The sequence below is a fragment of the Sceloporus occidentalis genome, unplaced genomic scaffold, assembly GCF_023333645.1.
Source record: "Sceloporus occidentalis isolate IW3139 unplaced genomic scaffold, rSceOcc1.0.p SCAF_43, whole genome shotgun sequence".
Lineage (NCBI taxonomy): Eukaryota > Metazoa > Chordata > Lepidosauria > Squamata > Phrynosomatidae > Sceloporus > Sceloporus occidentalis.
The window spans coordinates 2,710,317-2,738,148 of record NW_028317023.1 but is presented as its reverse complement, the minus strand read 5'-3'; the positions used below and the strand labels follow the sequence as shown (position 1 = coordinate 2,738,148).

Below are 27,832 nucleotides of genomic sequence, written 5' to 3'. Positions count from 1 at the left end.
CCTGGCGATTTATAATCTTCCTTGTCTAGAGACGGCTAGTGCTGTACCTGTCCACCGTAGCATAACCAACCCTCAAAAATAAATAAAGTCAACTAAACCCCCATTTTGCTGGGGGTTACAATTCTAAAATTGTACATTAATCATCCATAGCTCTGATTAAATGATATTAATATTAATGCTTATTAATATAAGCAAATAGAAAATATATGTTTATAGTAATAGCGGGGTCTTTTTTGTTTGCTAGTTAAGTACAGTATATGTTTACATAAAACAACATTAATCAACAGGTTAATAATCTTTGTTAAGTATATTTTTTACATTCTTATTCTGTCACCATGTCACCCCCAGGGACCCACTGTGATATGACCTCACAGTAAACATTGTTACATTTAATGGATTTCTATGGATCCCATGCAGGGTAGATCACCATTGATGACATTGATAAATTACAAAAATTAGATTAAAAAACCCCTCGGATAGGCTTAAGAGTGAAATTAGATTTCATTTGAAAGATCCATTTTACATTGTTAAAGTAAAAAAGAAAGCGCTTATTTACAACATGCACACGTGAACATAAGTAAAGCATGGCATAGCTACAGTATAGTCCAATATGAAACGGATAGTAGAAGGTTTGGGAATCCAGCTCCTAAACATATATATATATATATATATATTGTTTTACACAACTTTTGTAAATTTAACAAAGCCACTGTTTCTTGTTTTACGCTGGTTGTATATGCTTTGCTGCACGTTGCCTGAGCTAGTGGCCACACACAGATACATCATTTGGTGGCCACTGGCCTTAAAATGCTAGGGGCCCACTAGTCATCCCCACTGTAGCATTACGGCTGACTGGCAGCCGCCAAAGGGGAAGAAACTTAAGAAATATGATTTCTGCTTAAGGAACATCAGTATTTGCCTCAATGGTCCATTAAAAAAAAATAGTGTTTTATGATTTTATGCCTGGATAAGATGGGTTATGATTTCTGTTGGGGTTTTAAGATGTTATTGACCTTTAAATTATCAGTGTTATACATCTTTAGTCCTTCATAGCAAAAAATCAACGTGATTGGATGTGATGATAAACTAAAAGTATGTAGCAAAGCTCAGGGACTTAACTAGAAACCACAGGGCCCTGGTACGAAAATTGCCCCGGGGCCCTGCAACTTCACAATGTGAGGTAACGTGACCCCGATATGCTTCTGTCTCCCCGTGCCGGTTCAAAATAGTTTAGAAAGGGCCTGCACCGGTCCAGGCTGGAAGGGCCATTTCTAAACTATTTCGAGCCGGTACAAAGAGACAGGAAAAGGGGTCGCAGGGGTTGCTCCGGGCCCCCTAGAAGCACAGACCCCTGTAGTTACCCCAGTGGCAAAGCTTTGAAATGATGCGGGGAACTCTGATCTCTGACAGCCGGGGAAAGTCTGCGTGATGGACGCAGACAACCCCCGCTGCTAGCCACACCTCCTTCCGGCTGCAGCGTAAGTTGTCTACGGATCGCGTGGACGTCAACCCGCTGCTCCGGTATACAGCAGGAAATTGGAAGCACCGGTAAGTGTGCTCCTTCAAGGTTTTGTTTCTGTAGTTATGCAATAAGATAAGGAAGTAGATGTTTAAAACTAGAGGCAAATGTTAGTTTATACATCTGTAACAATATCATTAAAAGTTATATATTAAACACAGTTTAACTAGCTGCAAAATCAATACTGATAATGTCAAACTTATTTCCTTATGTTTATATATATAGATGAATATCAAAGCCTCCCAGGCATTAGCCTGGGGTAACTGGTGCCACATCCAAAGATATGCCTACACAAATCTAGGCAGTCTAGAAAGTCTAGGGTTAGTGGTGCCTGGGTGCAGTAACATACACAGTCATGTCAACACTATAAACTATCTTAAACACACAGCTAACTGCATATGCTTATAAACACTAGCGCCTTACAGTAACACACAACGCTAACACCGTCTACTCATGTTCATGCAAAATAGCACCATTCACTACTGCACACATACTCTAACACTATATGCTGACACACACACAATAATGTCATACAGTAACACACAAACAACTCATCATACACTCGCACACACTAACACCACACTCTTATACACATACACAACAACACATACTGACTCTACAGCACACACACTACTATAAAAGCAGAGGGGTGCAATAAATACATTATAAATACACATATAATTAAATAAATCAAATAATAATAAAATACACTAAACTAAATAAGAGTGCACTGTTTAAAATCACAATAAATATACAATAAAAAACCATGGAACTGGGTCCATACAGACGACTGCAAAGACCCAGAGCGTCCAAAGATTGTGTGCAGGAGTTACGGTGCAGGAGCAGAGTTGGACAGGGCCTGGTGCAGGGCGACTGCACTCACCCGGTGGGCATCTAGGGTTGTGCAGCCACATACCAGCACCCTGACATAGCAGCAGATGATGACAGAACAGAACTGAACTTGGAGATATCCTGTAGGCACCCTGGAGCAGGCATGAGACATAGCACTGGAATCATGTGCAGGATGCTGCAGGCTGAGAGTAGGGAAGCTAAGCAGAGTACAGGAGAAACATGGCGAGCAAGGAGCAGGACCAGACTCAAGATCTGACATGAACAGGACAGGACACCCCTCTACCGGGGTTACAAGACAAGACACCTCTCTACCGGGGTTACAAGACAAGACACCCCTCTACCGGGGGTTACAAGACAGGACACCCCTCTACCGGGGGTTACAAGACAGGACACCCCTCTATCGGGGGCTACAAGACAGGACACCCCTCTGCCGGGGGTTACGAGACAGGACACCCCTCTACCGGGGGTTACGAGACAGGACACCCCTCTACCGGGGGTTACACGACAGGACACCTCTCTACCGGTGATACACGACAAGACAGGGCGCCCCACAGGTTACATCACAGACTGACACACATAAATACAGGACTTAGCCTAGGACTGTATGATAACTATTGGAGATTCCGTCACACCTTATGGCCATAGTATGCTTAGCCCACCACTACACCAAAGTACTCCAATGACGGTGGGTCCTAACGCTAAAGCCTGCTTACAGGGGTACGAATAGACTGAACATTGAATCTATACACATATCAGAGAGACATACCTGCAGACTGAGACAAACAGAACACATGGGTGGGGAACACCTTATAAAGAAAACAAAGCTGAAGCAAGGAGCAGAACTAGAATCAAGGAATCAGAGGTTCAGGACAGAACTTACAGAAATCCAGAAATGGACCACAGCAAGACAAGGAAACAAAAGACATGCAGCTCCGCAGCCTGGGTAAAGCATGACAGTAGCATCCAAATGTAGACACCAAGATATATGCCAGGAGGCACTCTATCCTATTTACAAGGCTGTTGATATGTATGTTACAGCAGTAATGCGAAGCAACGTCAGACCGAAGAAAGGTGAATCAAGAGTAATGCGTTGTGTAGATCCTGACTCACACAGCAATATAGATGTGCCTTGGTGGACACAGAAACAGTGTAGTGTGAAGTTAGTGGGTGTCGTGTATCCGTAACCTAAACTCACCCCCTTATTTAAATAACTGAGACATATGACTTCCTAGGTAAAAACAGGCCAAAGCATTTATTAAATTCACCAATAATATAAGTTGTTCAATGAACATGTAAACATATTGATATTATATAAAATAAAACAATCTAGAAGAACTCCTTGCCAACCATCAAATCCTGGTCTTACCACCAATTAGTGCTAACTACTATCCGGCCTTTGGCTCAGTGGGCACAAACATTATCCATTACCATTACCAGAGGTTACGGGAGAGATAGCCACATTATCCCTTTGTTTCCCATCAAGTCCTGAACCAACCCTGGTTGGCAAGGTCACACCCCACCTCCAGTCTCGCTGTTTTATGCCTAAAATTAGTAGGAGTGCCCCTTCAAGAACACCATGGCAGACCAACACCAGATTGATACCCACATTAGTTAAGTGTACCCCGTCACTTTGCAAATAAACAGCTGTGTTCCTTCCGAGGATGTGATGGACCGACAGCCTTCGAATCCCCAAAACTTATTTAGACACCTGTTTATTCAATCTAATCCTTTTGGTCACACACACACATACACACACATCTCCAAACACCTCCGATCTATCAAAAACTATAAAACAAACCAGATCCTGCTTAATTGAATCCCCAGGCCCCAAACCGGTATGGTACCCAGGTAATTCCTCCCCAGATGGATTACCAATATCCAGAGCACTGAAGAGAGCAGACAGCTAGACAAGCTGGAGGGCAGACTAAGGACAACCTCTCCAGGCGAACCTCCACTTGCCCCCGGTCCCAATATATATAGGAGTGGCTGATGAGCCACACCTGCAGCTCTGTCTCCCAGTGCCGGTATAAAATAGTTTAGAAAGGGCCCTTCTGACCTGGACCAGAGCGCTCCAGGCCAGGAGGGCCCTTTCTGAACAAATTTGAATTGGTACAAGGACAAAGGAACAAGTGGTCACAGGGGTCACCCCGGCCCCTGTAGTTACGCAACTTGCTATGTTGATGTTTAAGAGTCTGAGTACTCAAGGTAAACCTAAAGGCTTAGTAATGTATATTGGCATGTATATTTCTACATAGTTTAACTGCATGCACCTAAACATTTGTAGGAAGTCTTGGTGTTTAAGCAGCTGGCTAGTGCAAACATTGGTAAAAGGGGCACCAACACAGGATAGGTATTGAATTCTGTAGTTTTATTTTTGTATGTATTTATAATTTTTTTTTTTTATTTTAGTTTAGGATGGGGCCCCTCAATATGTTTGCTTAGTGCCACTAAAAACTAAAGCCGCCTTTGGTCCTGAAAGAACCTGTTCAGCCCTCGGTAACATTGTGGTAATGTTAAATGAAATGGTTTACAATATAAATTTGCCATATTTAAATTTATGAAGGCTAAGAAATGTTATTGCCGGATGCAACCATCATAAGGAAATCAATACAGATGTCAGTGTACGTAGGTTTTCCCGATTGTTCAAGGTGTATCTCGGTTTCAGACGTGCCACTTTTATTGATATAAAATGCAAATAGTTATATATATATATATATATATATATAACACCACCTTTAGTAGGGACACCAAGACTTCCTTTTATTGATATAAAATGCAAATAGTTATATATATATATACCAACTACTCACGTTTATTGCTACAAGTTACACTAAAACCAATAGAAATTCTGATAGCAGAGATGCATACTTGCCAAGTGTTCCTGTTAGGTGTGATAATAATTCTTCTCTGATGAGCTCATAAAAGTTTTTTTAAGTGCCTTAAAGGGAAAGTTTACTGTCGTTGACAGCCTTGTTGAAGGGGAATGCATATTAATGAAGAACCACTTACCTCTCCCACTCTCTTCCTCTAAAGTTTGGCAAGGAGAGCACTCCCATTGAAATGACTGGGAGAGTTTTTCTGTACATATCCACAGCATTCTCAGAGACAGTGGTGGGGCTGACTGAAGGTAAGTATTTCATGTGCATTTGGCTAAACACATTTCCTGCATGGAAGATAGCTGGAGGAAGGGGAAAGGGACAAATGCACATGGGGCTAATTCTACAGAATCCTGCCATGCCTTGGCATGGGAAACACTACAACCATTTAAAGGATGCAGCTATAATATGAATTAAAGTAAAGCACTGTTCCTGTACCTAGCTTCACTAGTTAGTTAGGTACATACGTAATAAGATAGAAGTTGTAAAAAGTTTACAAAACTTATTTGAAATGTGTGTTACGCAGGGAGGGCTGGTGGCCTACGGCCTGGGGGGCAAGTCTAGTCAAGTGGCCCATTGCGCCACCGAATCAGCCCACCATCCATGCCCATCTTTTCCTGATTTTCTAAAACATATTGATGTGATGTGATGGGATCAGAAGTACGACAGTACACACACAAAAAAAAGTCAACATACACGGGACGCCTGAAGCCACAATTTGACACAACTAATCCTTTTTTAATTAAAACATGCAGATTGAAATAGATTAAATAACACAAAACCTTTTCTGCTCACTGATTTCTGGGCCTACAAAATGTTGTCCTTTAAAGTGACTATACTTCAATTTATTCCTAAAGACAGTAAGTGCCAGGAAACAGATGATCAAATACAAACCAGGACAGGCTCTGCCACACCGACACCCAAACACACACACACCAGTACAGGCTCTGCCGCACCAAACACACACACCAGGACAGGCTCTGCCACACCGACACCCAAACACACACACCAGGACAGACTCTGCCACACCAACAGCCAAACACACACACACCAGGACAGGCTCTGCCACACTGACAACCAAACACACACACACCAGGACGGGCTTTGCCACACCGACACCCAAACACACACACCAGGACAGGCTTTGCATCACCGACACCCAAACACAAACACCAGGACAGGCTCTGCCACACCGATACCCAAACACACACACCAGGACAGGCTCTGACACCCACCAGACGGGCTAAGCTACAACAATAATAAAAAAAAAGTATTTTCCACACTGCTTTGTTGTTGACCCCCCTTTTAGTGTTTTTGCTCCCTTTTGTGTATTGGCCCCAGTTGCTACCCTTGTGTATTTATGCCGACAGCATAGATAAAATGCTGCCTGCAGTATGGGGGATGAATGTCTGACTAGTTTGTTCCTTCTATGATTCTATAAATCCCCCATACTGCAGGGCAGCATTTTATCTGGGCTGGTCAGCAGAATGTTAAAGCTATATGTGTGGAAAACATGGCCAATGCAGTCACCCTAATGCGCCCACACCCTTGTGTATTGCCCCCAGCTAGCCCCACATTGTAAATTTAATGAATGTTAATAAATGTTAATAAAACTGCCGGCCGAGTGGCCGATGCCATGGCTGTCTTTAATGCGGGACAAAAGCCAGCATTAACCGTGATCGCAGGGGTCACACCCCCCGCGATCACTTCCACAGAGGCCATGCCACTTCCCTGCGCGTTGCTCGCTGTGCGAGCAGCGTCTCTTGTTCCACACAGGACAAGCATGAAACCAGTGGAGTCACGTGACTTGACTCCTTTCTGTTCCTGCTTTCCCGGGTAGTACAAGAGAAGAACGCAGAGGGGTACAGCGGCTCCTGCAGAAGAGTGATCTGCAGTTCAGGTAAGGGGGTGGGGGAGGTGGTATGAATGAGTATGCATGATAGAGGAAATGAATGAGTATCTGTCAATGAGTGAATGAGTATCTGTAAATGGTTAGTATCTGTAAATGAGGAAATGAATATACATTTAAGTAACCCGCACAATTTATATATTTTTTTCTTTTTCCGGGACACATAGATACAGTATGTGTGTAATATCCACACATAGATACAGTATGTGTGTAATATCCACACATAGATACAGTATGTGTGTAATATCCACACATATCTCAAAAAAGCATCAGTCAGTACCACACTCGCCATCCATGCAGCACAATCCATCATGACCAGTGGTTGAAACAGGTCTCTTGGGGATTTCACGTGTTGTGCATTTATTTTGTTTTTCCTCTATACAACTCCTTTTCCTTCTTTAGCTCAGTACATGTGTTAGACTTTTCTGCCAATTTACCATTGCTTTATTATTGTGCTCTTTTGCTGTTCATTCTGATTGTACTAATTCTCATTTCCTGTGATTTTGACCTTGGACTGAATAATGTTTGTGAAAGAATAATGTTTGTGAAAGACAGAACCAGTGACCTCACATCATAGTTTCCAAAATTTCCAATGACAAAAAAAGGATACCTTTGCTTCAAGTGGTGTGATTATAGGAGTTTTAATAAGACATTTATGTAACCTCTGGATAGTTATTTATGTAAGGGTAAGACGTTTAAAAGAACAATAATGTATCTTGAGATAATAAGGGGTTTGGGCCTAAGCAAACCTTGATAGATTGAGGTGGCCATGTGGGAAATTTGTTTTGTGGTCTGTGCTGCAAATGCCATCAATTTGCATAATACATTGGTCCCACAGCATGGCGTGGACATCAGTTAGGGGACATCTTTTGGTCTTCCCAACGTGTCCCACAATACTCTATTTTCACCTTAACCTAGCTTGATTTTTTCACAGTTGACTTGAAAAAATCTAGTTTTCGTTTTCATGCATGTTTACCTTACATGAGCAATTAGGGAGTAGAAGTGGATCAAAGTTTACTGACCAACGTCTAATAATAAAGTACATACATGCTTTTCTGACATTTGAACACGGGGCCCTGAAGACCCCTGGTCTTAGCACACGCCAAGGCGTCTCGGGACCTGAAGTTGGCAATCTGCTGTTACTGACATCTTACCACAAGATATATATTAACATACAACTGGCTCATATTTTGTTTGCTGCATAATACACATGTGCAAATGGAACAAAAACTATTCAAGTTTTTCAGTTTGTTTTTGGACTATTCATTTTCATGGTATGTTCTATGCCCATTCCGTTTTGGCCAAAAAATCTGCGGCATTTTAAACTCGGGAACTAAATTTGTTACCCAGTGCCCACATTCACTCTTACTCTCTCACACCCTAAATGTTTCCCTTCCTTCTCTGCCAACCACTTGCGCTTCCGCATCTTCTTCTTCATCTTTTATCTTTGATTGTTTTCCTTCTCAAATGTCTTCTATTTTCAATCTGCAATCTTCTATATTTGTCCGCATAACCTGGCGGGAACTTCCGTCAAATGGCGGCACTTCTAATATTATATTATATTGCATAGTTTAATTTAGGGCAAAATTATGACGCTTACGGTAACATCCTCTCCCCCAATTGGAGGACTTGATTCGAAGTAGCCCATGCTGACATGGACTTCAGAGTAATGATAGGAATTGGGACACACTCTCTCTATTCTCATAAGCCAATCAAAACGATCACACTGCTTTTATTTTAGGGGGCTACCAGGTCATCATAGGAGTTCTACAACAAATATTTGTCTACATGTTGCTGCTTGAATGAAACAAATCAAATATATAAAATTAGAACTGTGCATTCCTTTCCTCGATTGTATTCAGGGGCGTAACTAGACGCCTCAGGGCCCGGGTGCGAGAATCTGTTAAGGGCCCCCTCACCCCCTCACCCCCCACCAAAAAACATGATTTTTACCCAACAATTTTTTTTCAACTAATTCAACAAATTCAATTTACATATTGAATCATATCTGTAAAAAAATCAAAGAAAAAGGGGAGCATGTACAAAGGGCATAATCCAGGGGTGTCCACGTTTTTTCTGCAGTGGGCCACTTCATCAGAATTGTATACGTGCGCGGGCCGCACTCATTTTTCACTGTGACAAAAAATATGGCCTTTAATAAAATATGCAGATTAAAATAAAGTAAAATGACACAAAACCTTTACTCTTCCTCTCACTGATTTCTGGGCCTTGAAAGTTTTGCGACTACAAATTCAGGATTCCCTAGATTTATTCTAGGGATGAACTAAAATGAAAATTCTGGACCAAAACATTCAGGGTTCACTTAGCCAAAACTGAAAATGACCCCCACCTTTAAAAATAATAATAAAAACTCACATGTTTAATAAAAGTAGGTAACACACAATTGGACAAAATTAGCAATATGACTTGGCATGATAGGAGTGTGATTGCTAACAGCAATCACACTCCTATCATACCCAGGCAACCAGTAAATGCTGGTACCTAGGCATGATGGGACTGTGCTCGCTGTTAGCAATCACACTCCTATCATGCCAAGTCAGCCAGTACATGCTGGTACAGGGTGGCTGTAAGTGATGTGCAGACCCCATACTGCTGGCAGTATCACTACACAAGGGGGGCAGCTAGCTAGGTTTCAGCATGTACTGGCTGACTTGGCATGATAGGAGTGTGATTGCTAACAGTAGTCACAGTCCCATCATGCCTAGGTTCCAGCACTTACACATCCATCCAGTAAATGCTGGAACCTAGGCATGATGGGACTCTGATTGCTATTAGCAATCACACTCCTATCATGCCAAGTCAGCCAATACACACTGGTACAGGATGGCTGTAAGTGATGTGCAGACCCCATACTGCTGGCAGCATCAATACACAAGGGGGGCAGCTAGCCAGGTTTCAGCATGCACTGGCTGACTTGGCATGATAGGAGTGTGATTGCTAACAGCAATCACAGTCCCATCATGCCTAGGTTCCAGCACTTACACATCCATCCAGTAAATGCTGGAACCTAGGCATTATGGGACTGTGATTGCTGTTAGCAATCACACTCCTATCATGCCAAGTCAGCCAGTACCAGTGGCGGATCTACCGGGGTCGCAGGGGTCGCGACTGCGACCGGGCCCCGGCGGCAGGGGGGCCCAAGCCAAGGGGCCGCCCGAAATCTTTTTTAAGTTTTTTTTTTTTTTTTTTTTTTAAATAAGGCAGGGGTGTCCAACATGCGGCCCGCAAGACCTCGAGGTGCTGCCCGCGTAAGATCGGCAGCCAGGGCAACCGATCTTACACGAGCCGCACCTCAAGCCCTGCTACTTACTTGTGGGAGGGTCTTCTGGACAGCACAGAGGAAGCGGAGTTCACGTGACATCCTACTTCCTCTGTGCTTTAGCAGAGAAGGCAGAGGGAGGCCGCGCCCCCTGCTGAAGTCTGTGAGGGGCATCGAAGGGAGCTGCAGTGCAGGTAAGGGGGTGGGGAGGGTGTTTGAATGAGTGTGTGTGATTGAGGGAATGAATCTGTGAATTAATGATTATATGAATAAATGAGTGTGTGTGTGTGATAGCATGGATGTGTAAGTGCTGGAACCTAGGCATGATGGGACTGTGATTGCTGTTAGCAATCACACTCCTATCATGCCAAGTCAGCCAGTACATGCTGAAACCTGGCCAGCTGCCCCCCTTGTGTAGTGATGCTGCCAGCAGTATGGGGTCTGCACTTACAGCCACCCTGTACCAGCATGTACTGGCTGACTTGGCATGATAGGAGTGTGATTGCTAACAGCAATCACAGTCCCATAATGCCTAGGTTCCAGCATTTACTGGATGGATGTGTAAGTGCTGGAACCTAGGCATGATGGGACTGTGATTGCTGTTAGCAATCACACTCCTATCATGCCAAGTCAGCCAGTACATGCTGAAACCTGGCTAGCTGCCCCCCTTGTGTATTGATGCTGCCAGCAGTATGGGGTCTGCACATCACTTATAGCCATCCTGTACCAGTGTGTATTGGCTGACTTGGCATGATAGGAGTGTGATTGCTAATAGCAATCAGAGTCCCATCATGCCTAGGTTCCAGCATTTACTGGATGGATGTGTAAGTGCTGGAACCTAGGCATGATGGGACTGTGACTACTGTTAGCAATCACACTCCTATCATGCCAAGTCAGCCAGTACATGCTGAAACCTAGCTAGCTGCCCCCCTTGTGTAGTGATACTGCCAGCAGTATGGGGTCTGCACATCACTTACAGCCACCCTGTACCAGCATGTACTGGCTGACTTGGCATGATAGGAGTGTGATTGCTAACAGCAATCACAGCGAGCACAGTCCCATCATGCCTAGGTACCAGCATTTACTGGTTGCCTGGGTATGATAGGAGTGTGATTGCTGTTAGCAATCACACTCCTATCATGCCAAGTCATATTGCTAATTTTGTCCAATTGTGTGTTACCTACTTTTATTAAACATGTGAGTTTTTATTATTATTTTTAAAGGTGGGGGTCATTTTCAGTTTTGGCTAAGTGAACCCTGAATGTTTTGGTCCAGAATTTTCATTTTAGTTCATCCCTAGAATAAATCTAGGGAATCCTGAATTTGTAGTCGCAAAACTTTCAAGGCCCAGAAATCAGTGAGAGGAAGAGTAAAGGTTTTGTGTCATTTTACTTTATTTTAATCTGCATATTTTATTAAAGGCCATATTTTTTGTCACAGTGAAAAATGAGTGCGGCCCTCGCACGTATACAATTCTGATGAAGTGGCCCACTGCAGAAAAAACTTGGACACCCCTGGATTATGCCCTTTGTACATGCGCCCCTTTTTCTTTGATTTTTTTACAGATATGATTCAATATGTAAATTGAATTTGTTGAAAAAAAATTGTTGGGTAAAAATCATGTTTTTTTGGGGGGGGTGAGGGGGTGGGGGGCCCCTTAACAGATTCTCGCACCCGGGCCCTGAGGCGTCTAGTTACGCCCCTGGCCAGTACATGCTGGTACAGGGTGGCTGTAAGTGCAGACCCCATACTGCTGGCAGCATCACTACACAAGGGGGGCAGCTGGCCAGGTTTCAGCATGTACTGGCTGACTTGGCATGATAGGAGTGTGATTGCTAACAGCAATCACAGTCCCATCATGCCTAGGTTCCAGCACTTACACATCCATGCTATCACACACACACACTCATTTATTCATATAATCATTAATTCACAGATTCATTCCCTCAATCACACACACTCATTCAAACACCCTCCCCACCCCCTTACCTGCACTGCAGCTCCCTTCGATGCCGCTCACAGACTTCAGCAGGGGGCGCGGCCTCCCTCTGCCTTCTCTGCTAAAGCACAGAGGAAGTAGGATGTCACGTGAACTCCGCTTCCTCTGTGCTGTCCAGAAGACCCTCCCACAAGTAAGTAGCAGGGCTTGAGGTGCGGCTCGTGTAAGATCGGTTGCCCTGGCTGCCGATCTTACGCGGGCAGCACCTCGAGGTCTTGCGGGCCGCATTTGGCCCGCGGGCCGCATGTTGGACGCCCCTGCCTTATTTAAAAAAAAAAAATAAAAACTTAAAAAAGATTTCGGGCGGCCCCTTGGCTTGGGCCCCCCTGCCGCCGGGGCCCGGTCGCAGTCGCGACCCCTGCGACCCCGGTAGATCCGCCACTGATTGTATTGAATATTTGACTGAAACCAAAGTTGAGATATTCTTGCAAGAATATTGATTTGTTTAAATCTGACAAGGAAAAGGAACAAAAATTATCCTCCTGTGGAATTACTCAATGTGTACTTAAACAAAACACCTACTTTATGCTTCCTTAAAACTGTATTTGAATTACCGTTCTAAAAACCTGTAAGATAATAATCAGAAAGTGTATGTAAGGTCTCTGGAACTGTAAAAGGAAGTAAGCACATGGAAAATCAAACTATATTTACTTTGACCTAAATCGTATTCATCATTTATATTTGTTGTAAGATACAGGGTAAACACATTGGTCCTCCTTGAAGTTTGTTTACAACTACCTTTGTTGTAAGAAAACACAACAAAACTAAGCCAGCAACTATCAGCAGTCTTAACTCTTACAACCTAATGTGTAGAATAAATGGTCAACTTATACATAAAATAGTGCAAGAGTTTCCTATACACCACATACATAGTACCTGAAGTGTGTTGATTTATTTAATATTATATATAATTAAATATTATATATATATATAATTTATATGATATTAAACTGTATTCATAGAACGCCAGCAGACTCCATAGCACCACTAAAATAGGAGATAGTAAAAATTAACAATAACATTCAAATTGACAATATACAAAATTAACAATAACATTAAAACATTTTAAAACATACTGATATGGGGGAGGCTCTTTCGAGCTTACATTTTTTACATTGAATGAGGTTGCACTTAGTTGTCCTATTACACTTAAATCTTACTGAAATGTGTGCTGTATTTTTTCATTTTTATTTTGCGTTATGTGTTGATAAGATTTAGGGTTCTCTTGAAATACTGGTAAACAAAGACTATATATATATATATATATATATATATATTCTCTGACTTTATTACGAATTTTGATCTGCTAACCATCTCTTGCTTTATGTAAGGCCTACTTGCAGAAGAATCTCACCTAGGTTAGTCCTTCATAATCCATAGTGACGTCAGATATATTAAACATTCAACTCTCACTTGTTTTTATTATTTGGAAAATAAATTTCCGCCACTTTTGAAGACAGAGGTTAGTTAATTATTGTATCTCTAAACACAATCAGTTGTCATAAACATGCTTTACTTATACATGGATTTTATTACATCTTTGTGTAACATTGACATATTCTGCCACTTTCAGTTATGTTATCTCCTATAACAAATGACTCATCAGCAAATACACAGACATTTCCTTTAAGTTGAAACATGTCCACCTCAACCAGTGGCAGACCAATCCTCGTGAATGTACCCACCAGATATTCCCTCCTACTAAAAGTGCCATCCTCCTTGAGGGCTTCAACTCGCTATAAAGCCACAGCAGTTACCGTGGGTGTGTTATGTCAGAAAGGACCGGCCAGGTGAGTGATGCTGAAACTGTACCTACGCTGATAACGCTTTATAAGAAATGGCTTAACTTGTCTATTACTCCACAGATCCTACAATATGGCCTGTCGACTCATTAGTCTTGGACTTCTGCTACTGATTTTTGTGGATACCACTTCCCAAGGTGAATTCATTTTTATGTATTTAAAAATAACACAAATCATATAGCGAAAGACATTGATAAAAGCATATCATTTATGCGTACAACAGGGATTCCGGTACAAAGTTTGACATTGTCTTATCGTTATATTAAACAATAGAAAGTTCCCGTGGATGACTCAATTAGTTTGCTATGATGAGAAGACCACTTTACACAAACGTTGCACCAGAACCGTCTTTTACACATAACGTTTAGACTTCAAACAAAATACACTGTTTTTCCATTTTTCTTCGGATGAGCTAGATGGACATTGTTAACATGAAAACGAACATTTTGCATCTAAATTATTTTCTTTAAAAGGTGAGGTTGGCAACATTGATGGAGCTCTTATTAATGACTGTGCCAATGAGGCAAAACAGCTGGTGGACAAGGCCTACAAGCATACACGTGACAGGTATTATACTGGTTTTAACTTTTTTTGATTGTTGGTGGTTTGGGGTGGAATGTTTGGTTGGGTAACCCCAATGAACTCATTATATACTGTTTGGTAACTGCTCAACTTATATTTGACTTGTGTTTTGACTGTCAAACAGAACATTGTCTGCTGCAGACTGTAACACATTGTCTGTTTCTTTTTTCAGTTTAAAGGGACGTGTTAGTAAGAAGACGGTGAATCCCGCTGACCTCATGGCTTATTTCAAGCAGCCTGTGGCTGGGAGCAGAAATGCCATCAGAGCCGCAGATTACTTGGGTGTCACACTCCAGCTCCTGACTGAGAAGGTTAAGAACTTCATTCATAGACCTTTTAATATCACAGGTACCAATTATATCTAATTTGCAAACATTTCCAGTGTTAAACCAAGTAATTAATGATTAGTGAGCAATTACTTCAACTGCTCTAATTTCAGGAATTTGTTTTGGAAAATGTGTATTTCACAGTTATGTTAAACTTACCTGCATGATACGTTGTATAAGTGCCTTTAGTTATTGAAGATGTCAACTGCCAATCCTACCACAGTCCTTCAACACGTATGCAGGGATGCAGGGCGCATTTTCTCCAGTTGTAGAGAAACTACATTATGCAGGCAGATGTTATGGTGAGCATTAACTTGGGGCAGACGACTAAGTGCATTGTTGGCACAGACTGCTTCCAGACTACGCCTCTGACACTACCTGGGATTACAGAGCCATTTAGCCGATGTTGCTAAACACAATGGCAGTTTAAGAGATCCCGGGATATTTAATGGGTTAGGGTTAGGCTTATTTTCCCTTAAAGTTGTGCGTGAATGTCTTTCCGGCATTTAAAATGACAACAGGTTTTTAATAAAATATTTGTAATAAACCTCAGATGTTGCCCTTGCAGGTGGTTATCAGTGAGTCACAGTATGTATGCAACATATCATTTCATTTTGATGTAATTCTGTGTATTATGTATATTTCTGTGTATTATAACTATATTATTGAATATTTATAAGGTATTTAATGTGTTCTATATAAGCATAGCTGTGTTCTCTTTACCACCTACCTTTTATTTACAATTTATTTCAAGAACCACTATCAAATCCCATTTCTAAACTATCCAATACTCTGTACTCATTTAGTATCATCGTTATAGCATATTTACAGTATACAGAAATCCATAAAACACACTATTTAGGGTAGCTGAAAAATAAAAAACACTCCACTAGTACACAAGGCTCATCCAGCAGTGACCTCTAGTTTGTGTCTATTAAACATATATGTTAGGTAAGTAAAGATAAGTACTGCATTAGGGTAAAAGACACTACCTTGCTAATAAACCATTTATTCATATTCACAATTTCTATGGAGTGTTGAGCTGGTTTAAAAACACAAGTGACACATAATGTATTCTATAGCCTGGCACATATAGACATATTGTAAGAATCGGTATTTATATTCCAACATTGTAAAGTAGAACAATACCCATTGTACAGCACTACAGAATATAATGGCACTATATAAAACAATACATAATAATAATAGATATAGGTAAATGTTTAAATGTAATGAATAATGCAGAAATATAAAATTTAAATGTGTTTTCGTTTAGATTTGCTGACAGAAAAACAGATGGAAATTCTGTCTCAACTAACGGGCTGCGCTTCACAGTATATTCCGAAGGCTTGTACAGACAGCCCCTATCGTACCATCACCGGGGAGTGTAATAACAGGTGGGTAATAATATTATATTATACTTGAAAAAGTTATGTTATATTTATTCTGTTACATGGAAATAGCCTATATATAAATATCAAATCTATGATATTTGTTAATAGAAATACTAACAGAAACAGTATAATGGGGTGGGAAAGGACACATAAACATCATTTTGCCTGGATAGTAAGATAGCTAATGTTTTCCCTATAGACAGAGGAGATTTATTATACACGTTTATATTGGAGAAGTACACTTTAGTTATTATTATTTAACATGAAAACCCATCAGTTAAGGGAATGATCTTAGAAGACATTACGTGGAAATCAAGCCAGGGAGGACTGGCAACATACAGATGTGTGGGTAAGAATAGCCAAGGGCAAAAAAAGTAATTAAAAAGGGTGTCTAAGTGCTTCCTAAAACCCCCTCTATGCGTAAACACAGATAAAACACACCAAGGGGCATTAAGAAGTGCCCCACATCTGAAAATTAAAATAATCCAGGGGCAATGGTCTATTGATATACCTTGTTCACAGCCAGATTAAGATGTAATAGAGCTCTTAGGTAGCAGGGGCAGGCTGATCTGGGGGGGGGGTCAACCCCATATGGAGTCCACATTAACGACATGACCCCTAACTGGCTGTGTGGTAGCTTGTACTGCGTGTAAATAGGTTAAGGTATTAGTGTGTGAGCGACAGTCTGTGGGTGAGCGGGGCAGAGAGTGCGAATGAGAGTTTGTGTGCACATGAGTGCGTGTATACTGGGGCAGCAAGGGCTAGTGGCCACTTGGCTGGGCTAAAGGTTACAACCTTCTCCTACTAAGCAGGTTACCAAATCAACACTCTCATGCACACACATAAATTCAGTTCATAGTAGGGAGTGAAAATGCAACTAATACTCATAGTATTAGTAAATACCTATTTTGTTCACACATACAGCATCCGCCTTAAATCAATGATTTAGTCTCGATATCACCTAACATAATACTTTCCTACATTGTTCATCTTTCACACAACGCAACACATATCCTTGTAATTCACTCACCATAGCGTATTGATGCTGTATCACACAACATTGTTTGCAATAGAGCCAGGTCTGCCTGCAATGCCTTACCTCTACTTCAACCACCTTTCTTATGTGTGTCCCTTCCTTCTGGAGCTATACCTGGTGCTCCTCTCTCTTACACTCACCTCTCCCATCATTTATGGCTTACACACAAAAATGCAGCAACCCAAGGTTGTATCTTATATCGTTATGTAATAAAAAGAGATGAATACTTCCAGCATGACAGCCATTTGTAATTGTATATTTATAGGAAGAATCCCCGACTTGGAGCATCCAACATAGGCTATATACGCTTGCTGCCAGCTCAGTATGAAGATGGTTTTTCTCTTCCACGTGGCTGGACGGAAAATAAGGCTTTCAATGGATTTTCCCTTCCCCTGGTAAACATACCAGACTCTTACATATATTAACTCATATAGAACTTTTCATTGCTACTGTTTATCAAATAGAAATGGTTTTTTTTATCCTTTAACATAAAAGCTTGCTTACAAGGGCTGTGAGAGAAGAAATCTATGCTGCTGACTCCTTCAAGGCGCGCTTATTTTGACAGATCCCTGTCACGGAGCTGGCTAGTCCGACCGACTACCTCCGCTGTCTTGTGCTCCCTTAGCCTGGGACACCACACTTTCCCCTGTTCCCCAGTCACTAGCCGAGACTCAGTGTAGGGTAAAACCAAACGAAGACTGATTTATTTCTCACACACAGGACTGGATATATCCATAAAAACACATATTTACATAAAACAAGATATTGGGACACAAACTGCCCCCTTAATCTGCCTCCCCGAGACAACAGGGGCAGTAACGAGATTAACAACATTAATACAACATTAAACTGAAAGAATGGTGTTCACTCCCTGGTGGCAGATCCTGGCTGTCTGCTGGAGATAATCCCCTCAGCCAGTGATGAGATGATACTGCTGGGGGTAGCCACAGAAGCCTTGCCCATAGTCAATAGGGAGGAGGCTGGCAGTCAGGCTTCTCCAGTGGTCCCAGTGATGGAGGCTTCCGTCACAATCCTTATCCAGTTTATGGTTATACACCTCTTGCAAAACGGTTTATCTTTTATATTATTGAGTCTAAGAATTCTTGCAGTATAAAATAAATAAAAGCAAAACTACTTTTAATAACTCTTATGACACAATGTATTTATATCTGGTACATATAAGCATTCATTTACCTGTAAGTATTTAAGTCTGTAATTTAAAGTATTACACAAACAAGTAAATCACTGTGTTGTTAAGAACAAAGGGACTCAAGTAGTTGTAGGCAGTATTGGAGTACATTGGAGTTACAGATTTTTATTCAAACACAACTTTTATTGTTTTTTTTCAGGCTCGTGCGGTATCCAATGAGATTGTCCGTTTTCCTACGGAAGATTTGACTTTGGATGAAGGCAGGGCCCTCATGTTCATGCAGTGGGGACAATTTTTAGACCATGACCTGGATCTTGCTGCAGCAAGCCCTGCAAGGTCAACTTTCCTTAAAGGTGTTGACTGTGACACCAGCTGTGCCCGTGAAAACCCTTGCTTCCCTTTGAAGGTAACATTATCTAGTAATTTCAGCTGTTCTTTTATATGTTTAGCATATCAGATTTATGTTGAATGTCTTGGTTTATTCGTGAAATACTTCTGTTTTATCTTTTTTGGTGCTGTTTTTCTGCTACAAATTGAATGGTTTCTGTAATCTCTGTATTTTCTGTTCCTTCCACCTAAAGTCACAGAAGTGCCAAAGCTTTCTCCTCGATGCTTAAATGCAACTATATTATTTATAATTTTTTAGACTTATTTAAATAGACAGGGGTAGGTAATCTTACAATGGTTGTGATATTTCAACTCCCACTATCTTCACCAAGCCAATGGATACATGACTTTCCTGGGTGTCGGTGATTTTTGAAAACCTGGAGGGTCAGGATTAGGTGTTCAGGTCATTAGGGCAGAAATTGGGGCAATTGTAAGGAAGAAACTTTAAAAACAATGGAATGACACCTCGGTAGGCAATATTTTATATATAGCATTGCCCATGGCACATTAATCACTACTTGTCACTCATGTCTTTGCATGTTTGAAGATTCCTCCAAATGACCCTCGGATTACGAATCAGAGTGACTGCATCCCACTGTTCCGTTCTGCTCCAGTCTGCAACCTTCAGTCTCCAGTACGTGAGCAGATCAATGTGCTCACATCCTTCATTGATGGAAGTCAAGTTTATGGCAGTGACGTACCACTTGCTGAAAAACTGCGCAACAACACTAACCAGCTGGGTCTTATGGCCATTAATGAGAACTTCACTGACAATGGACTTACCTTCTTGCCTTTTGATACAGTTAGCGGAGATTTGTGTATCACAACAAATTCATCGGCTGGAATCCCTTGCTTCTTTGCAGGTGATTGTGGGTGATATATACATATCTATTGCAACCCAAAAGTATTTACTAATTACATTTGTCAGAGACTGAAGAGTCATTTTTCCTGCATCTTATCCTGATACATGCATTTTCATGCTATCCAGGAAACCCATATTTTCTATTGTAGTTTATACTTTTTTTTACATTTTAATGGTATGATTAAACTTGCATTTTTTTCTAGGTGACAATCGGGTCAGTGAACAGCCTGGTTTAACAGCTTTCCACACACTTTTTGTGCGGGAGCACAACCGCATAGCGGCTCAGCTGCACAAGTTAAACCCAACTTGGTCGGGAGAGACTCTGTATCAAGAAACTCGGAAGATTGTTGGTGGCATCTTACAGGTGTGGTTCAAACATTTTGTCACATAATCATTATTATTTTGTCATCTGTGATAAAATTACTTAAAAAACTGCTCTCGTCAATGGGTCAAAATTAAGCACAGGACAGTTAAGTTCAAGCATTTTCATTTACTTTAATACTTTGGTAGAATCAGCATGTAAAATAGGACAGAAACAAAATAATGCTTAGTCTTTCTGGGTGCTAGCTAAACATACAATTTGCTCTCTAAGGTTGAGGTGGTTTTCTCGCTTCTCAACTTAATATCAACATCAACTTAACAATGTGAGAGACTGAATAGGAAATGACTGGTCCTTTTTAAACACTCCTGTAGAAGCTTCAGCATATGGTTAAATTCCTGGCTGTTGGAGCACCACTAGGTTCTCCAGATACTGTACCCTAGGGACCCGTAACATAACTTGAAAGTCTCATAAGCCATGCTTTTATTTGACTTGCAGAGCTTATATACTTTCCATCAGGGGCATGCTAAGATGGGTGCAGTGGGGGCCAGGCGAGGGAGTTCATAATATCCCACCTCACCGGCTCATTTTTATCTGGAACCGTCTGTGAGGCCACATAGGTCCAATTTAGCTGTATCAGAAGCTTTTGATGTGATGTCACATCCAGTGCTTCTGATACATCATGACAAGGCTGGTGGGACAATACGGGGCCATTCTCCCCATTCTCCCAATATGTCTTTGATTTTATTGCGGGGTGATTAATCAATTGGTAAATACCTCAGCCATCCCTTATATCCGATCTGACTTTGGAGTCACACGTAACTTTCCATCTGTGTGCCAGTGAATAGGAGTTTACCAAGGAGTGCAAGAAGGAGACTAAAAAGGAAGTCCTATCTTCTATCACTCTCTCTTTTTCGACATTCAGCAGCTGTCTCCCCAAATCGTGGGCCTTCCTTTCCCTGTCCTCTGCCATTCAACTTTCCAGAAACCTTAATAATCTTATACATATACCCTGCCACTCCTCCTACCCTCCTTTTACCTTTGCTTTCTGGAAAACATGTTCTGTGTGTAACAGACTAATATGACCACGTCACCTATCGTTCCCTGCACCTTCTTGCTTTGACTGAAACCTGGCTAACCTCTTGTAACACTGCCTCTCCTCCACCTCACTCACACTTCCAGACATGACGAAAGAAAGGTTTGTGGGGTAGGCTTCTTACTCTCCCTAACTTGCACTTTTCAACCTATTCCCTCTGCTCCATCACTGTCTTTCTCCTCATTTGAGACCTGTTGTTTCTGTAGGTCAAATTGTTCTGCTATATACTACTTGTTATGTCCTGTCTACTTGTATATGAATATGATGAATATAATGGCGCTATATAAAACAATAATAATAATTGGAGTGAGTATGTTTTAAAGGATGTGTGCATGTTACAGCATCGTGTTGGAGAGTGTTAAGATAAGGTGTTAGTGTGAGTGGGTATGTGTTACCATATGGTGTAAGGATATGATGTTAGAGGGAGTGCCAACGTATGTTTTAAGTTCACCCCTGCTTTTCACCCACCACTATATCACAGTCACTATTATAGATCCTTATTTATGCATCATAAGTAATAACTATTTTTTTTGCAGAAAATTACATACAACGATTGGCTTCCTTTACTCCTGGGATCCGATACAAAAAGAGTCCTACCTCCATATAAATCTTATAGTCAGAATGTGGATCCAACAGTGTCCAATGTATTCACTATTGCCTTCCGCATGGGACACACCCTGATACAGCCCTTCATTTACAGGCTAGGTGATGGGTATCAACCTTATATGCCAGAACCTCAAGTACCACTTCACAAGACATTCTTTGGCAGTTGGAGGGTGGTGACACAAGGTAACTTGATCTTGTAACTGCACTTTAACATCTTTGCTGTCAAATTATGAATTAAGGGGAGTGAAGCATAGATTCACATTTAGAAACAGCCTTAGTAATGCAACCTTTTTGAAACATGTAAATTACAAATGGAACACCTAAAATGGGATTATAAATGTAAACGTAGAGCTTTGAATACAGTATATATTTCTAATTAGTCTTTGCATTCTATCCACAATAATATACTGTAACACTGTTTTATGAGCAGTGGAAAAGCTTATGAGCAGAAAATGCAGTAACAATTTCATGTACTTCATTCTTATAATATTTTTGGATTTGTTTCAAACAGGGGGAATTGATCCTCTACTCCGGGGTATGATTGCAAACCGAGCCAAACTGAACCGTCAGAACCAGTTGGTGGTTGATGAGTTGAGAGAACACCTCTTTGAGTTTATTAAGCGCATTGGACTTGATCTAACAGCTATAAACATGCAAAGAGGCCGAGATCATGGTTTGCCAGGTAACATCTAGGAGATTCATTTAGAAATGTTTTTTAAACAAACTATTCCTCTGTATTAGTATTTTTTAACATTTAGTTCAGCCTTTAACAACCATTCTTGATCTCACATTTTTTGAATAAAGATTATGCTATATGCAGGGCAGAAGTCATTGTATTTCAATTTGACAATCATTTACAGTAGCTGCAAAGTTCACTGTTTCATTAAATGAATTATTTTGGAGCCTCTTGAATAGGGGTATCTAGTACATTAAGTCTTTGTTGTGTGGTAATATTATAATGTTGCCTCTTCTGGCCCCTAGGATACAACGCATGGAGGAGGTTCTGTGGTTTATCTGCACCTCGCAATCTGAATGAGCTGGCTTTTGTGCTGCGTAACAGGGAACTGGCTCAGAAATTCATAAAACTCTATGGGACGCCTGAAAACATTGACATCTGGGTTGGAGGGGTTGCTGAACCCCTGGTTCCTGGTGGAAGAGTTGGCAAGCTACTCACGTGTCTAATTGGGAACCAGTTCCGCAGAGCCCGGGATGGAGACAGGTATAATACCGTATTTGCTCGATTATATTTATCGTCTTATAATCGGGGTCGTCTTATAATCAGACCTCAAATAGGTCTGACTATGAGACGACTAAGATCCAGATCCCCCGCAGCTCAATCATTTTCTCTCAATCACAGCTTTTATAAAAAAAAAAATAGATTAGATGAATTAACATTTACTGGTAACTTTTTTCCTATAGGATCGTCTTATATTCAGGCTTTTTCTTTTTTTCCTAAATTAATATTCAGATTTGGGGGGTCGTCTTATAATCGAGCAAATATGGTATTTACTTAGTACAGACAAAAGAGATTGCAGTTCTACATGACTCACAATAGAGTTTTTAAATGGTTTGTTAATTTATTGCATCAGTAGGGAAAAATCGACAATCTTTTTGTTGTATGCAATCTTAACTTAAAATTGTGTTTTTCTTGTATGCAGATTCTTCTATGAAAACCCCTCAGTGTTCACCACTGCTCAGAAAAAATCAATAGAGCAGGTGACTCTGGCACGCGTTATCTGTGACAACACGAATATTAAAGAGGTCCCTCGAAATGTCTTTATGGGGAACGACTACCCTCGAGATTTTGTGAAATGCTCCAAAATACCTGCGCTAGACCTGAGTCCATGGAAGTTAAAGAGGAACTGGTAGGTTCTGGCAACTGTTGATTGTAATATATATTTCTACAGTGAACCAAGTTGCCTAATACATTGGATATGTCTCAAGGACTAGTTAATATTATCAGTTTTTAGTACATATCAGTGAAATAAAATTGGCAACATTACAATTAATCTAATAATGGGAATGGCAGTATAGATAAATGCTGGTAGATATTGCCAAAGGTGTTGCCGATACTATTGCTTCAAAATGTATGTCTGATTTATGTCTATGATGATTACAATTTCAAAAAAGCATGGTAGCTGTTTCTAAATAATACCTGGACTACAATTTAGGCACGGTGTACACATTCAAGATACATAAAGAACTAGCAAAATTCTCAATTAATTAGGCAATATACAAGAACATTCACCTGTGGGTATAAATAATGTACAGAAACAGAGTTGAGTGTTAGAAATATTGTAGTTATATGTACTTGTTGTACTTAATAAAATAGTGAATTCAACAGAATGAATGGGGTTTTCTAAGGTTTTAACCACCTAGATTTAAACCACGTTATTCCCTCAGCATGAACAAAATGGCATACCTCCTACCGCCAAAAATGTAAAAAGTTTTGAAGAAGAGGCTAGAACATTAATAAATAAAGCAGAAGCAAAAAATGAGTGGTGCATTATGCAAGATATATGTAAAATAATAAAAAAATGGACAAAAAATAGCATAAGAAGGTGGGACTACAGCTAGGTGCCTCTTCCTTCTGACTCCCAGAACTGCTTTATGGACAGTCTAGCCATGGAAGTAGTCATGAACCATGAAACTAGTTCTACTATATTGGGGACATATATTTAAATCCTTAACTTTATGTAGTAAAAAAGAGAGCTCTCTAATTGTTCTACAGTATAAAGGCCCTAGGATGATTCTGCAGGACTTTGGTTTATTATTATTCGACATGCCTGATTCTTTTAACTTTCTACTTTCCAATTCCAGATTATCACCATTAGGGGCAGTGGAAATCTGAAGAATGATACTGTTACTCAGCAGCACCTGCTCACAATGCCTACTCAGTTATTTGGACTACAAGTTTCTATGTATGTTTGGGAGTGGATCAGTGACTATTATGATAGATAATACATAGTTTTTACAAAGAGATGTATGCAACATGTTCATTCCTAATATTTTGATAAATGATATTACATTTAATGCCCGCTTGACAGATGTAAAATGGTGGATACCCTTCTGAGATTTCAAATAAATTACGGATGTGTCATCATATATCAATTCTAATTGTCCATACTTTATCCTACTACAGTAGTTGAGGGTCTTGGACATTTTTCAGATTTTCCAGTATTGTGCATGAAGTGTGAATGAGCGTTTGGGTCACATGGTGCATTGGCACAGCACTTACGTGGCCCACTGTGTATGAAATATGTTGGACGTGTAAAAATAAATAATATAATAATAATAATGATAATCACTTCCCTACATTGTATGTGACATAAGAAAGACTGCAGTGTCAACCCGTTGTTAATTTAGATGCTTCCTCACATATTACTAACATGATACCAAACACCATGAATCAATGCAAAACTGATTGTTAGCAGGACTTGTTTTTTGAGTGCTAGACTGTAAACAAATAAACTGTAATAGAGATGGGGCATTGATGTCAGATCATTAAAGCAAAAGAAATTGTAATGTGTGTACACTTATTTTTTTATCACAATTGTCTCGGAATTTTGAGACACTATGTTTGGAAGAACATCTCTATCTAAATCATGGAGCTTTATAATGTAAGAGTCTAGTACTGGGAATTTATGTGCACCAAAGATGGTTGCCAAACTATCCACTGACACATCAGGGAAATGCAGCTTAATGGAAAGAAACAGCACCAATCTGTAACCTGTCAAACCATCAGGGCTGTCTCCAAATAGAGGGAATCTCTGAGATTAGAATTTTCACATCCACATTTTCCCCTTAAGCAGCATGTCAGTGCCTTACCTTGTACCTTGGGGTCCCTTGGGATCTTCCTGGGACTATTCCATAGGGTATTCTATTCTCCCATGCCTTCATGTACCTTAGATGTCTTAGTGCGGGCATCTTTCAATGGCATTGCCATGCTTTACCCCTTGCGTTGCTTGATGGCACAACGTTGTTAAACCCACTTTGTTCTTTCTTTCTAGTCAGGGTAGTGATTGTTGTGGATGATCTTTCAGGTGTGCTTATTCTTTTATTGAGGGCAAAAAATGCCTGACAAAAACTGAATTTGATGAACACTCCAGTTGGTATTGAGTATGAGGTATAATTAGTATTGGTTCCTGTTGGTGCTCTTTTTTTTATAACAGTTTATAACAGAACATGGCTACAAAATAATGATGTGATTTAATTTTCTGATGTGAAAACAATGACCAATGACTTCAACATCAGTTCTTTATGCACAAACACCATGCCTGAGATGCCTTAAAATGCTGCTTCTACATTGGGCTAATATGTCACCCAATAAACTGAATTCTTAAACTTTTTGAAACCATGAGAAAAACCAATCACTTGTCTTGCATGAAATACATTACGTTATAGGCTGAGCCATTGCAAATAACATAGCTTTAGTCTTTTCGGCATAAGTTACTCACGTTTTAATGTCAGAATAAAAGCATATTCTAACTTACCACAACTGGAGAATATAGCCTGCTTTTGAGGACTTTTCATTACATCTCTAGAGAGTGGTTGTGCAGGACAGTGCCTCCACATCCCACTTTATAACATGTGAGTTTGGGTTCCCTATATGTAACCCTTTTCCAGTCTAATCACCTTGTCCATTTCTTCACTAAGTGATCAGAAATACTAACCATTTACTTATAATGATGTGTGATAATGTAGCTATACTCGTTTTACAGATTTTTTAAAACTATTTTCTGTTTCAAGTTACTATTGCGATACCAGGGATTACAGACATGTAACACATGTTCTTAGGGTACACTTCATGGCTTTTAATTTACCACCCAACAGTCCCGCTTTTATGAGACAGTTTTTATTGTCCGGCTGTCCAGAGTAGCTTCCCCACTGTCCCATGTTTGGGGCAGTGGGGATCGTAAATTAGTTGGGTATAATCTCTGATCTCTTCTGACTGGCCCAGGGAGCTGTAACATCAAAAGAGGTCCCTGCTATTGCAACACAGAAATCCTTTTCAGCTCCCACTGTAACCACCTTGTGTCTGAAGCCGAAAGCAGCAAGATGGTTCTTTGGGTAAAACAGGCGGAGGGTAAAATTATACTGTGTGGGACAAAAGCCCTCTGTTGCCCTCATGTGGTCACATACATGTATTGTCATATGGATTGGATACACACCATCTGTGTAAAATGCTTGGCAGACAGAAAGTAAATCAAATAAACTAATGAAATCAACATATATTATTATCACAGGCCTGCAGACATACACATGAAATGCACAGAATATGGCATACAGCATATACAATTATACTACAATTCATGAATAATACTCATATACCCAACAACTATACACTTACAAAAAACATTATGTATACAATTCCGTATAAATTATGTGAAATAAACTTCATCACTAGATAAATATTATTCAAGAAAGTAGTATTATATATGAATGCACCATGCATTGTTTTAATTACATGCAGGTTGATTAACCTAAGGAAACCTACTAGTACTAGCACCATTCACAATGGGCCACTAGATGCTGCATAGTGCCAGCTATTCTGACCAGATGTCTTACTGCAGAACTGCATTTGGCTCTCACAGAACAATTAACTAAACTAAAAAGTTAAGTTTTTGGTGAACTGAAATTACATGAAAAACTGAATATTGCCTCATTAACAATTCATCAGGAAGGGCAAACACTGGTGACCTTTTTCCTTTAGAAGGGTCATAATAAATGCAGAGAGATAAGACTTTTTATTTCTCTCCAGCTCACCTACAACTCACCACTTAGTAAATAAAACCTTGAGTTTATTGGACTAAATCCATAGTTTTAAATAGTTCACA

General features: G+C 40.4%; 1 protein-coding gene across 1 annotated transcript; it reads left to right on the top strand.

Moving 5' to 3' along the window:
• Window positions 1-3,321: 3,321 nt before the first annotated feature.
• LOC149289676 (myeloperoxidase-like) lies at window positions 3,322-23,864 on the top strand. Its single transcript, XM_089490219.1, has 14 exons — window positions 3,322-3,530; window positions 7,088-7,147; window positions 14,301-14,374; window positions 14,711-14,804; window positions 14,992-15,167; window positions 16,422-16,542; window positions 17,841-17,970; window positions 18,925-19,131; window positions 19,660-19,975; window positions 20,178-20,338; window positions 21,926-22,178; window positions 22,507-22,677; window positions 22,977-23,214; window positions 23,654-23,864. Exons 1-14 carry the CDS (start codon window positions 3,322-3,324, stop codon window positions 23,862-23,864), a joined length of 2,421 nt encoding a protein of 806 aa, XP_089346345.1.
• The last annotated feature ends 3,968 nt before the right edge of the window (window positions 23,865-27,832 follow it).